Source organism: Accipiter gentilis, chromosome 7 (genome assembly GCF_929443795.1).
Source record: "Accipiter gentilis chromosome 7, bAccGen1.1, whole genome shotgun sequence".
Classification (NCBI taxonomy): Eukaryota; Metazoa; Chordata; class Aves; order Accipitriformes; family Accipitridae; genus Astur; species Astur gentilis.
The window spans coordinates 32,665,881-32,678,824 of NC_064886.1; the positions used below are offsets into that span (position 1 = coordinate 32,665,881).

Genomic DNA, 12,944 nt, shown 5'->3' on the forward strand with positions numbered 1-12,944 from the left:
GATGTTTTCCATAGGAAGATCTGAAAGTGCTTTGAAAATACTGAGCTTTATTTAGCCCTATTTGCTCCTTTCCCTGTCTGGAAAATTTGTCTTATCAATGGGAGTTCAGAAGGAATTTAGAGTACTTAGTAATGTTCGGTGAAAATATTTGACATTGGAGTCCAGTTCAGTGTCTGTTTCGTTGGGGGTTTTCTTTAACCGTTACAAACTCTTCAGGTCTGACATACGGTTAGGAGAATAAACAACATGTCCAGGAAACATCTTACAATAAAATGAGCTTCCAGGTACTTTACACGGAACATAGACATACCTAGACTTTGGGAAACTGGTAAGAAGGCCTTCTGTATTATATCCTCTTGGCAGATCCATGCAGTAATATTGATTGTAGCCTTTGGTGGATTCATACAAGGTTATTGATTGATGCTGCATTGAAATGCAGGTTATGCTTACCTACACTTAGAGCTGGTGTCTTAATTAAAAACCGAGGCAGGGAATAAAGCAGTAAGAGGATAGAACTGTTGACTCTCATTTGTCTGCAATCCCCAGAAATTGATGAAAGCTCTTGTAGCTAATGTGAATGGTTGATTAGGCAAAGCATTAACAATAATATTTTTTCCCCCCCTTCCTAACAGGTGCTTGCAGTGGAGAGCTGGAACAGCACACAGAGAGACGAGGAGTCATCTATAGTCCTTCTTGGCCGTTGAACTATCCTCCGGCTGTAAACTGCAGCTGGTACATTCAAGGAGATCGTGGAGACATGATAACCATTAGGTATGGTTTGATAGACCATGGAGATAAAGGATTGCTTTGCTGAAATGAAACAAAATGCGAGTTCTTATCTGATATACTAGTATGAGGCTGTTTGTCAGAGCTACTGAGTGGTTGAAGGAAGCTGAAGTTGATTACACTGGAGCGTGATTGCAGGTTGGGCACCTCTCGTTTTGGAAATTTTCCACTGTGTCTTGTTTCTGCAGGCTACTTCTGACATCCATTATTTATTATAAGTGCAACTCACTTGTAGTCTTTTAATACCTTTATCTTCTCAATACCTGTGTGAGATTTCATTTACCTCTGATAGACAAGGAGGTGGGAAACAGCGATACGTTTACTCACATTAAATAGTCCCCCTTCTCTTCATTGCTTATAAATAGGAATAGGTGAAGGCTATAAAACCTGGAACAGCCTCAGTGGGATACGTAAAATTCTTAGAGCAAAAATGGCTTTTTCTGTAATGTCTTGAAAAGGTGCTATGTTTAATTGACAGTTGAAGGTAATCATTGCTTATTGTTACTTGTTAACCAGAAGACACATGCTTTTCCAACAGAATTAAATAATAGTTAGTATTTGTGGCACAATTTCCGATCATTCTATAAAAATACTATTCGGAAAAGACTAGAACATGTTACAAATGGTTTGTTAAGAATGTTTAGGCTATAATATCAGCATACTGCAATGCTTAATTTCTCTGGGCTAATTGTAGTATCCTTCTCAAACCAACAATTTCTTATTTAAAGAAAGAAAGAAAAAGCAAACGTAGGAAAGGGGGTTTTGTTTGGTTTTTAGTACTGTTATATTTGACACCATCTGCTCATTCTTTGCTCAGCTGCTTAAAAGGACTGCAAACCTCTTCAACTGCAGATGCTCAGCAATTAAAAACAAATCTGCCACAGATGGAATAATAGGAGGGCTCCACCATCCGTAGTTCAAAATAGGAACTACTCATCAAAAGTAAGGAAGTAGATACCTGCCAGCATTTGAGATCCATAAATAGAAACATGCTTTTAAACCCCATTAAATTGTATTGGACTTGGGGAATTTGTTTCAAAGCAGAGATTGTTGGAAACTATGAGGAAGCATACAAATGAGACACAGGACTTGGCTCTGGAGACTAGTGTTGCAATTTATGCTATGAAAATGTCTCAGAGCTCCCAGTTAGAATTAGGATTCTCTTCTGCAAGTACGAGTGGAACAGAGGCTAAAGAAATAAAGGAAAATAAGATAAGGAAAGTGGTAATAATGTGTGTATATAGTTTAGACGTGTGCATAGCAATATGATTTGAAAGATTTCTTCTCAATGGGTTTTTTATCAATGCCATATCCTGCCCTCCTATGCACATGCAAACAATGGGAGCTATGTGTTTACATCCTAAAGAGTAGTGTTATGGTGCTACATTTCTGACTATAAATGTACTTGGAATGACTCACTACAGTGAATGAAATGCAGAATGTTACAGCATTGGAGGATTTCTTTGGAAGGTTGTAGCCCTCGTAATGCCAAGGACGTAAAAGAAGCAGCTGACTTGCCTAGGCTAGCATGATGTAAGCAAACTGGGAAAGAGGGTTCAAATAAAAACCTTTTTTCCTCTTGAGTGTGCTTCTTGTCCTAATAGTGTGCTGATAAGGGCATAAAAGAGTAGCTTTTTAAATTTTCCTAGGAAAATCAAACAGTTTTGGTGATAACATCTGGATTTTGAAAGGTTAAAAAACCCCCCACCTCCTTTGTGTTATCTTACACTGACTGCATTTCCTTTGAACTTGAATTCTCATTGACAGTCAGACAGCAATGTTATATAAGTATCATATTTGAGATACAGCAGGAGTCATTAAGGGATAAAATTGCAATTGGAAGTAGTTTTGATTTCTAAACCATTTGCATTCAGTGGTCATTTTTATAAACCTGTTATTCAGCAGCTTTCAGTAGAACAGTGCCCAGATCTACATGTGGATGTAAGGTGCTGGCTCCTCTGGGCATCTCCTTTAGAAGGTTTGTCTTAATATCTACCTTTTGTGTGTGTATTGATTTTCTTCATATCCTCACATTTCCATGCTTATTGTTTTGCTTTATAGTTTACTTTTTAGAAATCCTTGGGGGAGAATTCACAAGAACAGGAAATATATGTTCTTTGTGCTTACACCTCTCTGTTAATTATGCATGTTTCAATACTTTCTTCCAAGTTTATGTGTCTGATGGAATGGTGCTGTTGAGACCTCGGAAAAAGTGTGTAGCTACTGCTTTCCAGGACTATGTTGTGTCACTTTAGATTCAGTCTGCTAGTTACTGTTTGGAAACTACTTGTTTTTTCCTCCCATTTTCTCTGGTTTTATGCCTGTTTTCACAAAGGGCCACATAAAAATCCTGTAAGATCAGATAAAGATGTCATATTTAGTGAAGGATGGTACAAAGGCAGTTACAAGTTTTATGTGTGTATGTGTCCTCATATCTGAGAAAAGATCAAAATCATTTCTGTTTAGCAGTTGCTGTTACCTGATGGTTGTAATTAACCTGATGTGGGCAGAGTATAAATGAATTGCGTTTTATTAGAGGAATTTATGGGACAGAGTAAAATGTTCTCCATGTTTAGAATTCAAGATAAGAGCATTGAAAAGTGATCTACTTCGTGATCCACTCAAGCTGTCTCATTAATGGCGGGGGGAGGGGGGAAATCACCTTCTTTGGCTTTCACTTCAGTGATTCACGTCATTGACTTTGAAAAAAGAAATTTTCAGATACCGTTTGAGTTTCAATTTCTGAGCAAAACTGAGGCCCATTCATGTAAAGGCTTGCTGGTCTGTAATTTTATGAAGAATTAAAGGGACTGCTTCATTGTCTATTTACCAAACTCACCATGTTTCAGAACTTGACATTCATTGGGAAAAAACCCGTAATAGCCATTTATTTCATTCAGTTGCACATGCTCAGCTTTTGAAAACACAGCCCCTATGTCTCTTGCCTTAGGTTACACAGTTAGCTGGTGCTTGGGAGCTGGGAGTAGAATAGAGCTTTCCTGACTTCAAGGTCCTTGTGCTTCAGTGGTTAAGCAGAAGTTTTTAATGAGCCAATTAAGTCATCAGTTGTTCACAGTCTGCGCTTGCTGTGAGAGGTTGGCAAATAGAAGTAACTTTTCTTGCTTAATTGGCTGGTCTGTTTTATTTTGGGACTGTGCTCTACTGATCTACCCATAATATTTATTCTCCAATTTTTTAATGGATTTAGAGGGCCAAATTGGACATTTTAAATTTATTTACTAATTACTTTCACTCAGATTTTACATCTGCTGAGCCTCCAACAGTTTACCCTTTTTTGTTCGTTTTTCTCATCATCCCTTGTTTGTCCTTTTCCAGTTATTAAGAATGCCCCCCCCCCCCCCTTAATCTGTAGTTCCTTATGCTTAAATTACTGAGAGGTTTGTAGGGAATTCCCTACATTATTTATAGAAGTACTTTTTTTTCCTAGCTGCTACTGTTCCTTGCTGTGCAGATGGCAAAAAGCTTAGCTCTGCTAGGCATTAGTTTTTCAGGTAGCACTTTTTTTTCCATATTTTCAGAGTGTAAATGAGTATTTATGATAATATTGTTTAATGAAGTTCTTGCCAGCAACATAAAAACACTTGACAGTTAATAGGAAAATACCATTGTAGGCTACTGTTGCTTCACTTGAGTAATTTTACAGGCAAGATCTGATACATGGCCCATCCTGTAATTTTCTGTAAGCTCCTGGAGTCCTGCTCAGTGTTGGAGGTAGCCTTATTTCGGTATCATACCACTGAAAGAAAAATCAGATGATTTCTGCAGAATTCTGCAGAAACAGATTTAGTGCTGCATTTGTCAGTTTCATTGAGTTGTTCTGATCCTCAGAGTTTGAACGCTTCCAGTGTTTAATAAACTATCCTTGTACTTTTGTATATAATGAGGGGATTTTTTTCAAAGGAATTAGCTGTGGAAGAGGCATTCCAAAAGCAAAGTAACTGGAGTTAGTGCTTTTGAATAGCATCTTTCAGAAGAAATCAAACCTGCAAAATTTGATCCAATAATTTTGATCTTTTACACCAGTCTCCTCGTCTATCCCCGTATTGTGTAGAAGATCACAGGTAACAGTAAGAACAGCCTAAGGGACAGGCATTTTAAAGGATGTTCTGTTTGTCAGTGATGGGTTCTGTACTTTGCTAATACTGCAGTTCTAAGTGCTCACAATACCAGCGTTTGACTCCTACAATATTGTGCCTGAGTGCTCCTCTTCTCCCTGCCCTCTGAACTAGGGCTGTGTGCTCTGGAAGAAAAGCCTGGGGGAAAGCCAGGTTCTCCTTCCCTTCGTCATCAAGTGCTGAGATGCCGGAGCAGAGGAGTGTTGACTATAAGTGAAGCTTGTGGGTGAAAGGGGATGTTTGCATCCACCCCAAGGAGCAGCTGCAGTGTGGTGGGGAAGGCTGTAGGTGAGGGGTGCAAGGAGTGGAGTTTAGTGCCAGTGTGCCCTGCAGCTTGCATGGTAGGATGGACCTCTGCGTCCACATCTCACTCCTTCAGACACGTGCTTTGCTGGAGAAGCTTAGTGACTGAACTGACCCTTCTTTTGCTTTTCCTCCCAAGCTCTGTGTTTCCTTGCCCAAGATGTTTAAAAGTGCTCAGTACTGACTGGTGCTGCATGAGATATGGGTGACGTTATCCATTAGTACTCTCAGTTTCAGTACCACTTGATTCTGTTTCTTGTTTTAATCACAGAAAATAACCTGGGTTTTGGATACAAAGGGCCTGAGCCCTCCCTCAAGAATGGTAACTACAGACTTCATTCAGTACTCTTCCAAAGACTAAGATGTTTGTACAGTCCTACAAGCAGTAGGAGCACAAGACTTTGTCCCTTATTTCCACTGCATTCCCTCGGTCATTCAACCATTGGGCTAATCCTTTTGACAGAAAAATTTGCATTCCAGTTTGAGAAAGTTGAATGGAATAAGTAAATGTCCCCGCGCTCTATTTTGCGGGTAGCAGGATTAAATTATTCTTCAGAAGACTGTAACAACAGCAGTGCTAGATCTAATTACAGATGATGAAAGAAGTGGAGTAGCAGAGGGTGAATGCACCGTTCAGGACTCTAGGTAAAATAAATCAGTCAGCTATTTAATGTCAGATTAGCATGGCAGAAACTTCTTACACAAAGCCTTGTTGTTCCAAATGCATTATAAAGTGAAAACCAATTTTATTTATTTATACGTGCACAGATATGTATGCACGTTGTTCCATATTTCTTTACAAAGGAGTGGTTTCTGTGGTGAGGTTGGTTGCTGGCTCATTCAAATATGTCATATTTTTGGTCTTGAGTAAAAATCACCATCAATTTAAAGGGGGAAAAATTTGCTTCCATTGGAGACAATATAATTTAAAATGATGCTGGAGTGGAGTGACAATGCCTTAACCTAAGCAAAATTCGTTCAAAATATGTCTGTTGATTAGTTTGCATGAGGTAGAACGTAATTGCTTTGACTTTGCTCTTGCCCTTAGAAGAAGAAATTTTATAACTGCTATGGTATCTATTATATATAAAACTTTATATCAGAACTAGAACACCTGTATTTCAGAGCAATTGTGTTTATTCAGTGATGTTTGAAACTCCTAGGCACCTGTGATTAAGGCATACTGGTTTTGAAAGAGAGTTCATTCTTATGAGTATTCTGTATTGCCCTTTTTTGAATACCAAGGCATTTGTTTCGGTAGCTCATGCATCCCTGAGAGACATGGTGTTTTCAGGGAGGCTGCTAAAGATGATACTTCCTTGCAAGTCTGTTCTGCTTCATCACCCTTGTACTCAGTTGGTTTTGTGGCTAAAGCTTGGATTTCTTAGTGGAGAAGTGTGGGATTCTGCTCTGAATTGATTTCAGATCCACAACTGTCACTCAGGAAAATCAGTTATCCCCTGTATGCCTGTGCTTCTGCTTTGGAAGGTGGGACTAAAGTTTCTTCCTCTTCCACACCCTTTATAATAAACCAAAAACAGCCCTTTATTAGCAATACTATATTCTCAAGGTGCAAGTAGAAGGTATTGTTAATTATAAACAATGCAGGCTCTCCAGAGGTATTGCTGTCATCTGCAGAGGAGTTTGTAAACAAGGCGTGTGTGTAGCGGACTTTCCTGTACTCGTCCTTTGTGTGAATCTTAAAAGCATGAAACCCTTTTTATTTTTTTCCCTCCTAAAAAGAAATGCCTTTTAATCTGAGGTGCAGACAGCTTATATAGGCAAATTCTTCTCCGTGTGTGTGTGCAGTGTGTGTTGTGTAACAACACTGATGGTTGAATTTACCTGATAGACAAAAGAAGCTCTTCTCAGCAGAGTGGGGAGAATGAGTGGCTCTGGGACTCGGGTGGAGTGCTGGGAACTGGGTAGGATAGGAGAACAAATTGTTTAGCTCTTTAAGGTTGGTCCTGGTACATCTGAAATAACTATAGAAGTAAGAGATCAAAAGATTTAGTGAATGATCTTGTTTGTATTGCAAGCAGAAGTTTTTCTAGTCATTTCCCCTCCCCCCCCCCCCCCCCCTTCCAGTTCTGAGTTTCCATTTCTTGATTCAGTGACTGTTCCCTGTTCTTAAAAATTTTTGTTGTTGGGCAGATAGATACCCAAAAAGTCTTTATGACAAGAAAACCTTACAAACCATCTTCCAAGCAGATGACAGAAACCCTTGTTGATGTCTGGTGCCAAAATGTGTTACAGACAGCAAAACCAATGTGGTAGCTCAGTAGTGCTGTCTCACATCTCTTGCAACAGACTTGACGTGGGTGCCCATAGTTTTCACTGATGCCTTGTATAATTTCTTTTCACGCAGTAGTGCCTGTTCGTGCACTTTCTTGGTCATTAAAAGTTTTTTGCAGAACACCTGGGACAGATACTCTTTAGTTTACTCTTGCATGGCTGAATACTTAAATCTCTTCATTCTGACTGCACAGTTGTCTAAAGCTTCTTTGCAAAATATGCTGGTTTCAGAAGCTTGATGAGATCTCTTATAGCAAAGAATTAGGTGCTGTGGGAATATTTCTTCCCAGTTAGGAGGACGCATAGAGCATGGTGGAAGAAAGAGAGAAGAGAGGAAGGACGTATTTCTGGGTGGATTGTCCTTGCCTGCACATATGTTGTTGGACATCTCTGAATTTCCATTTTAACTTAACACTTTCAGTGCTCTCTTACTTTGCGTTCTCTTGCTGATAATTTTTTTCTGGAGAGTTATTAAGCTGATATGTTTGGTAGAACCTACAGGTGTGTGTAGGGTGGGTCTCCTGCTTAAATGAAGTGGCTAGTTTATGTTGTTGCTGCTCTTTCCCTTTCACCTTCAAATGGCAAGATCTGGCAGGCATTGACAGCCTTTTGTGAGTATGTAGTGATATGAGAAAATTATCTTTCAGTTTATCTTTTTCAAAGAGTTAATCTTTTATGTTTATGAAAAGTCCTTTGTGGAAGGAGGTCTGTATTTCATAGCAGCTTTTCAGCCTGAAGCTTCTGTCTAGGTATTTGCATGGAGTACGCGCAATCTTCTACCAAGTTAATTTTGTGTAGCTGATTTATATGAAAGAAGACCAAAATTAGTTTCTAAGTGTCCTGAATGATGTGCCCTTTCCTAATGAGAGTGCTTCGCTGTGCAATGCTATTTTCACTGCAGATTACTAAATGCAAATGTAATCTGTTTCATCAGACTGAACAGATAACCCTGTACGGTTCCTGAGCTGCAGGTTAGGGAGTGTTATCTAGTTGTGTTCAGTGTTATGCAAACAATTGGAGCACGTCTTTGCACTAGGTAAGCTACTATTGAATAATGACTGGGCTTGGGTCAGCGGAAGGGCTGGAGGTTTTGCTGTGAAAGGTTACAGACTTGTTTGCTCTGTGTTTGCATTCCCAGAAAGGGAATATTTTAGTCTTTGAATTAAAAAAGAATAGCGTTAGACTTTAGATCCCATTTCCACCCCTTGCAGTCCTCTTCTCTTCTTGCTCTCTCCCTGCCTATCCATATCTTGAAGAGTTGATTTTTTGTCTCTTAAAAGAACCCTAAAGGGATAAATACAACTGCTCCCTATTGTTGTTTTTCAAAGACAGTAGCCTTCTCTCTCATCCCGTAGTTTAATAGCTTTTAAGGTTGGAAAAGACTGCTGAAATTAATCTACCTTCTGTATAATATATTCTGCAATTTTGCTTTTACTCATATCTGTATTTTAGGAAGCAGTTTTCTTTAAGGACTCTGAGTAAAACAGGAATCATCCTTTCAGCTTTTGGAGCTACTTGGCATGCTGTTTATGCCTGTGAGATGGGTGCTTTTCCAAATCGGGGGAATTTGGGTGCTCTGTTTATATGTACTCAAGGTACCGTAGGTGTTTCTTTATCGTGAATGTGATCTCTTTATGTCAGCACTGCTTGGTGCAGAATGTCAGCTATTGCAGTCTGGTTTTTCTCTGTTTGGCTTTGTTCCAGATATATGCCCTCTTTGTAACTTGTGTTTTCTTTTGTTACCAACAGTTTTAAGAACTTCGATTTGGAAGACTCTCAGAAGTGTGCAGTAGACTGGTTGATGATTGGCCCCTCTTCCAAGAGGGAAGAGTACAAAGTGTGTGGATCGTCCATACCTCCATCTTTCATCTCTGCAAGAGACCATGTTTGGATATTTTTTCACTCAGATGCATCAAGCTCAGGACAAGCTCAGGGATTTCGCCTTTCTTATATTAGAGGTAAAACCTTACAGTTTTCTTGGCTTCACTTACACTCTCTCTGGCAAAACTTGAAGACAATAGTATTTTTTGTCGACAGGAGTCTTGGGCCAGTCTTGATGACTAAGGTGCTAGCTTGGTAACACTGATATTATTTCCGCTTGGCTTTTTAACAGTATTCCTGAAGTGTACTGGCCTGACCGATTGACTTGTGACATCCAGGGTAGTAGACATTAAAAAGTGACATCAGATGGTTCCAAAAGTTTTGATACTGACTTTTTTCTCCTTGCCCTCTTTCACAGGAAAGATAGGTCAGGCTGTATGCCAGTCAGATGAATTCCACTGTGCAAATGGAAAGTGTATTCCCAGTACTTGGAAGTGTAATTCCATGGATGAGTGTGGTGATAACTCGGATGAGAGAAACTGCACTGTCCCTCCAACAGAGCCTCCGTCTAGCATCTGTCCCTCAGGAATGTTCCAGTGCAGTGCAGCCCACTCCACCAAGTGCTTGATGAACGAGCTGAGATGTAATTCAGTTAAGGACTGCAGTGATGGTTCGGATGAAGATAATTGTCCTGATCTTTCCTGTGGCAAAAGGCTGGGTAATTTTTATGGATCTTTTGCTTCCCCAGACTTATTCCGTGCTGATCACAGCAGATCAGACCTTCGCTGCACATGGTACGTGGACACACAAGATAATCGACATGTTCTGTTGCAGCTTGATTTGCAGTTAGGCTACAATGACTATGTAAAGGTGTATGATGGCATTGGAGAGAGAGGTGATAAATTAATGCAAACATTTTCGTACCACAACAATAGGCATTCGGTGAGCGTGGAGTCGTCAAAGGGCCAGCTCACTGTCTCATATCATGCTCGCTCCAAGAGCACTGGCCATGGGTTCAATGCGACCTATCAGGTGAAAGGCTATTGCCTTCCTTGGGAACACCCTTGTGGCAGCGATGAGGAGTGTTTCACAGATAAGCAGCATTGTGATGGCTGGTGGCACTGTCCAAATGGCAAGGATGAGGAGAACTGTCCTGCTTGCCAGAAGAATGAATACCCATGTGAAGGAAACAGTGGGCTTTGTTACTCAATACTTGATCGCTGCAATAACCAAAAGAACTGCCCAGATGGCTCGGATGAAAAAAACTGCTTTACTTGCCAGCCAGGAAACTTCCATTGTGGTACAAATCTGTGCATCTTTGAGACTTGGCGCTGCGACGGCCAAGAAGACTGCCAGGATGGAAGTGATGAACACAACTGCCTGGTGATTGTTCCCAGGAAGGTCATCACAGCTGCTCTGATTGGGAGTCTTGTGTGTGGCTTGCTGCTGGTGATAGCACTAGGTTGTGCATTTAAATTATATTCTCTGAGGACCAGGGAATACAGGTAAGCATCTTGCTTTTATGATGCTTTAATAGCTGTGGTGTTTTTTTTCTTTTTGTTTAAAGGAGAAAAGTCGATTGTTAACCAGAGAATTGGCAAAACACTGTGAAATCAATCCAAGGAATTGATGACAATTAAATAGCAGTCACTGCATTAGGCTTAGAGAAGAGTATTTAAGATTATCGGAAGTAGTGAGGGGAATGTCAGCTCTTCTGTGGTCTGTGAGAAATATACATTTATCGTGCAGCCTGGCAGAACCTGTATCTAACTTAAAACTGTTTTGAGCAGTTTCCTCTCCCACCGCTGCCTCCTGCAACAAGCCCCTTGCACTGCCAAAAACTGAATGCTGAACTGTTACAGTGAAGTCTTTGCCAAATCTGAACTGAGTAACTCTCCCCCTGCCCTCCCCAAATACTGTACTTCTCAGTTCTACTAAAAACAACGTCTTGTAGTGGTGGGGCCTGTTCTGAGCAGTTTTTTACCTCCACTGGTGTGACCTCTGCCCCTTTACCCTGGTCCTATATGCTTTGCTATATGGATAGTGTGTGTGTGTGTGCGCGTGTGTGTGTGTGTGGTTTTTTCTGTGTCTGTGTTTGTGCAAGTGTGGTTCTGCCCTTTGGGAGAGAGTGGTAAGGGACTTTCTGAAGCCCGTCTCTTGTCATATGCACCAGCTCCATGCTGTGCTGCTGACACCGTTCGTGTTTTCAGCACAGTGTGCTTTACATTCTCTCTAGATCAAATCTGCATGATTAAGGAGCTGGAGACCAGCCGCCGTGCTATGTTGGGAACCCTGGTGCCTCAGTTCTGGCAGGACAGCCAAAGCTCTCTGCAGCTGCAAGCTGCCCCTGTTGTGTGATTGTTTCTAGTTCTTAATGTGGTCTTTTCCAAAAATAACCTTTAGGCCCTTGCTGAACAAGTTACCACTGTTACTGGCATAAGCTGGCCTATTGAAAAAACTCCAGTTGCCACAGAATCCAACCTGGGACTGCACCAAAGAGTTTGCTGATTTGATTCACTGATGCTTATACCCTGTACTCTTGTTCCTTTTGTTTATTTTAGCCTCCTGAGCCTAGAGTAAGGTTTGTGGTTTTGATGGTAGTGCGAAGCCCTCTGCAGTGCTTTTATACATTAATGTGAGGAAGGCAGGACAAACTGACTGTTACTCTCTTCCATGTTTTTCCTCTGGTTCTGTTTCCAGAGCATTTGAGACCCAGATGACACGACTCGAGGCAGAGTTTGTGCGGCGGGAAGCTCCACCTTCCTATGGGCAGCTGATTGCACAAGGACTTATCCCCCCAGTTGAAGATTTCCCTGTGTACAATGCGTCACAAGTATGGAGATATGAGGGCCAATGAACCTATCAGCAGCCAAACTACTATAAATTAGATAGAATAAATCTGGATATGTATTCTTTCAGTAGCTGTCCTAATTACATGGAAGTCGTATAAAAATGTGTATGTTTTACTTGGAGCTGAAGAACCACAGTTACGCATCTTGGTTCTGTGGGTAGTTTTGAACACATTACGTGTATTTGGTAGCAAACAGCAGTGAGATAAGCACATGCTGTTTTGCTGTACATCAAGATAGAATGCACAGAGACAAAGATCAGAAAGTAAATAGAAAAAAGGCTTTTCAAGCTGAAACTGTAAATGTGCCTGAAGCGATAAGAAAGTAAGGTCTCTAGCAGTATTGCTGGGAAATTCTGGGATTATTTTTCATTTACAAATACATTACACTGAGAAGGCATTAAGTCATTCTTCTATTTCATTGGTGAGTTGTCAGAACGCTCCCATGCCCTGTCAAAAGTATCCAACTGTGATACAGTTCCTAGTGTGATAAAGCACTTGTGGAAAAGTAGTTTGCCTTGGCCTTTCTTCTCTGCTGTTGTCATCAGAATTTGAGGATCCTCTGCTATTGCTGATGACAGAGGACTCAGTGGTCTGCAGACTGGTTCTTTAGTGGTGGTGTGATCGCATGAGCGGAGCATCTTCCTGGGCAGACGAGCAGAGCTTAAACTCATAAAGAAAACACTCTAAGAAAGAGTCTTTTGGTACAGGCAGAGCTGTCTTTGGTATTCCTAAATAGTTCATTAGAAAGTACG

At 40.6% G+C, this 12,944-nt stretch overlaps 1 protein-coding gene across 5 annotated transcripts in view; it reads left to right on the forward strand.

Annotated features, from left to right (window-relative positions):
- The window catches only part of LRP3 (LDL receptor related protein 3), a 28,239-nt gene that overhangs the window by 10,764 nt on the left and 4,531 nt on the right, over nt 1-12,944 (forward strand). For all 5 annotated transcript variants that reach the window (XM_049805022.1, XM_049805021.1, XM_049805024.1 and 2 more), the window contains 4 exons: nt 633-771; nt 9,270-9,478; nt 9,760-10,846; nt 12,042-12,174. In XM_049805022.1, the coding sequence (XP_049660979.1) occupies nt 633-771; nt 9,270-9,478; nt 9,760-10,846; nt 12,042-12,174 (1,568 nt within the window). The remainder of the gene's footprint in view (nt 1-632; nt 772-9,269; nt 9,479-9,759; nt 10,847-12,041; nt 12,175-12,944) is intronic.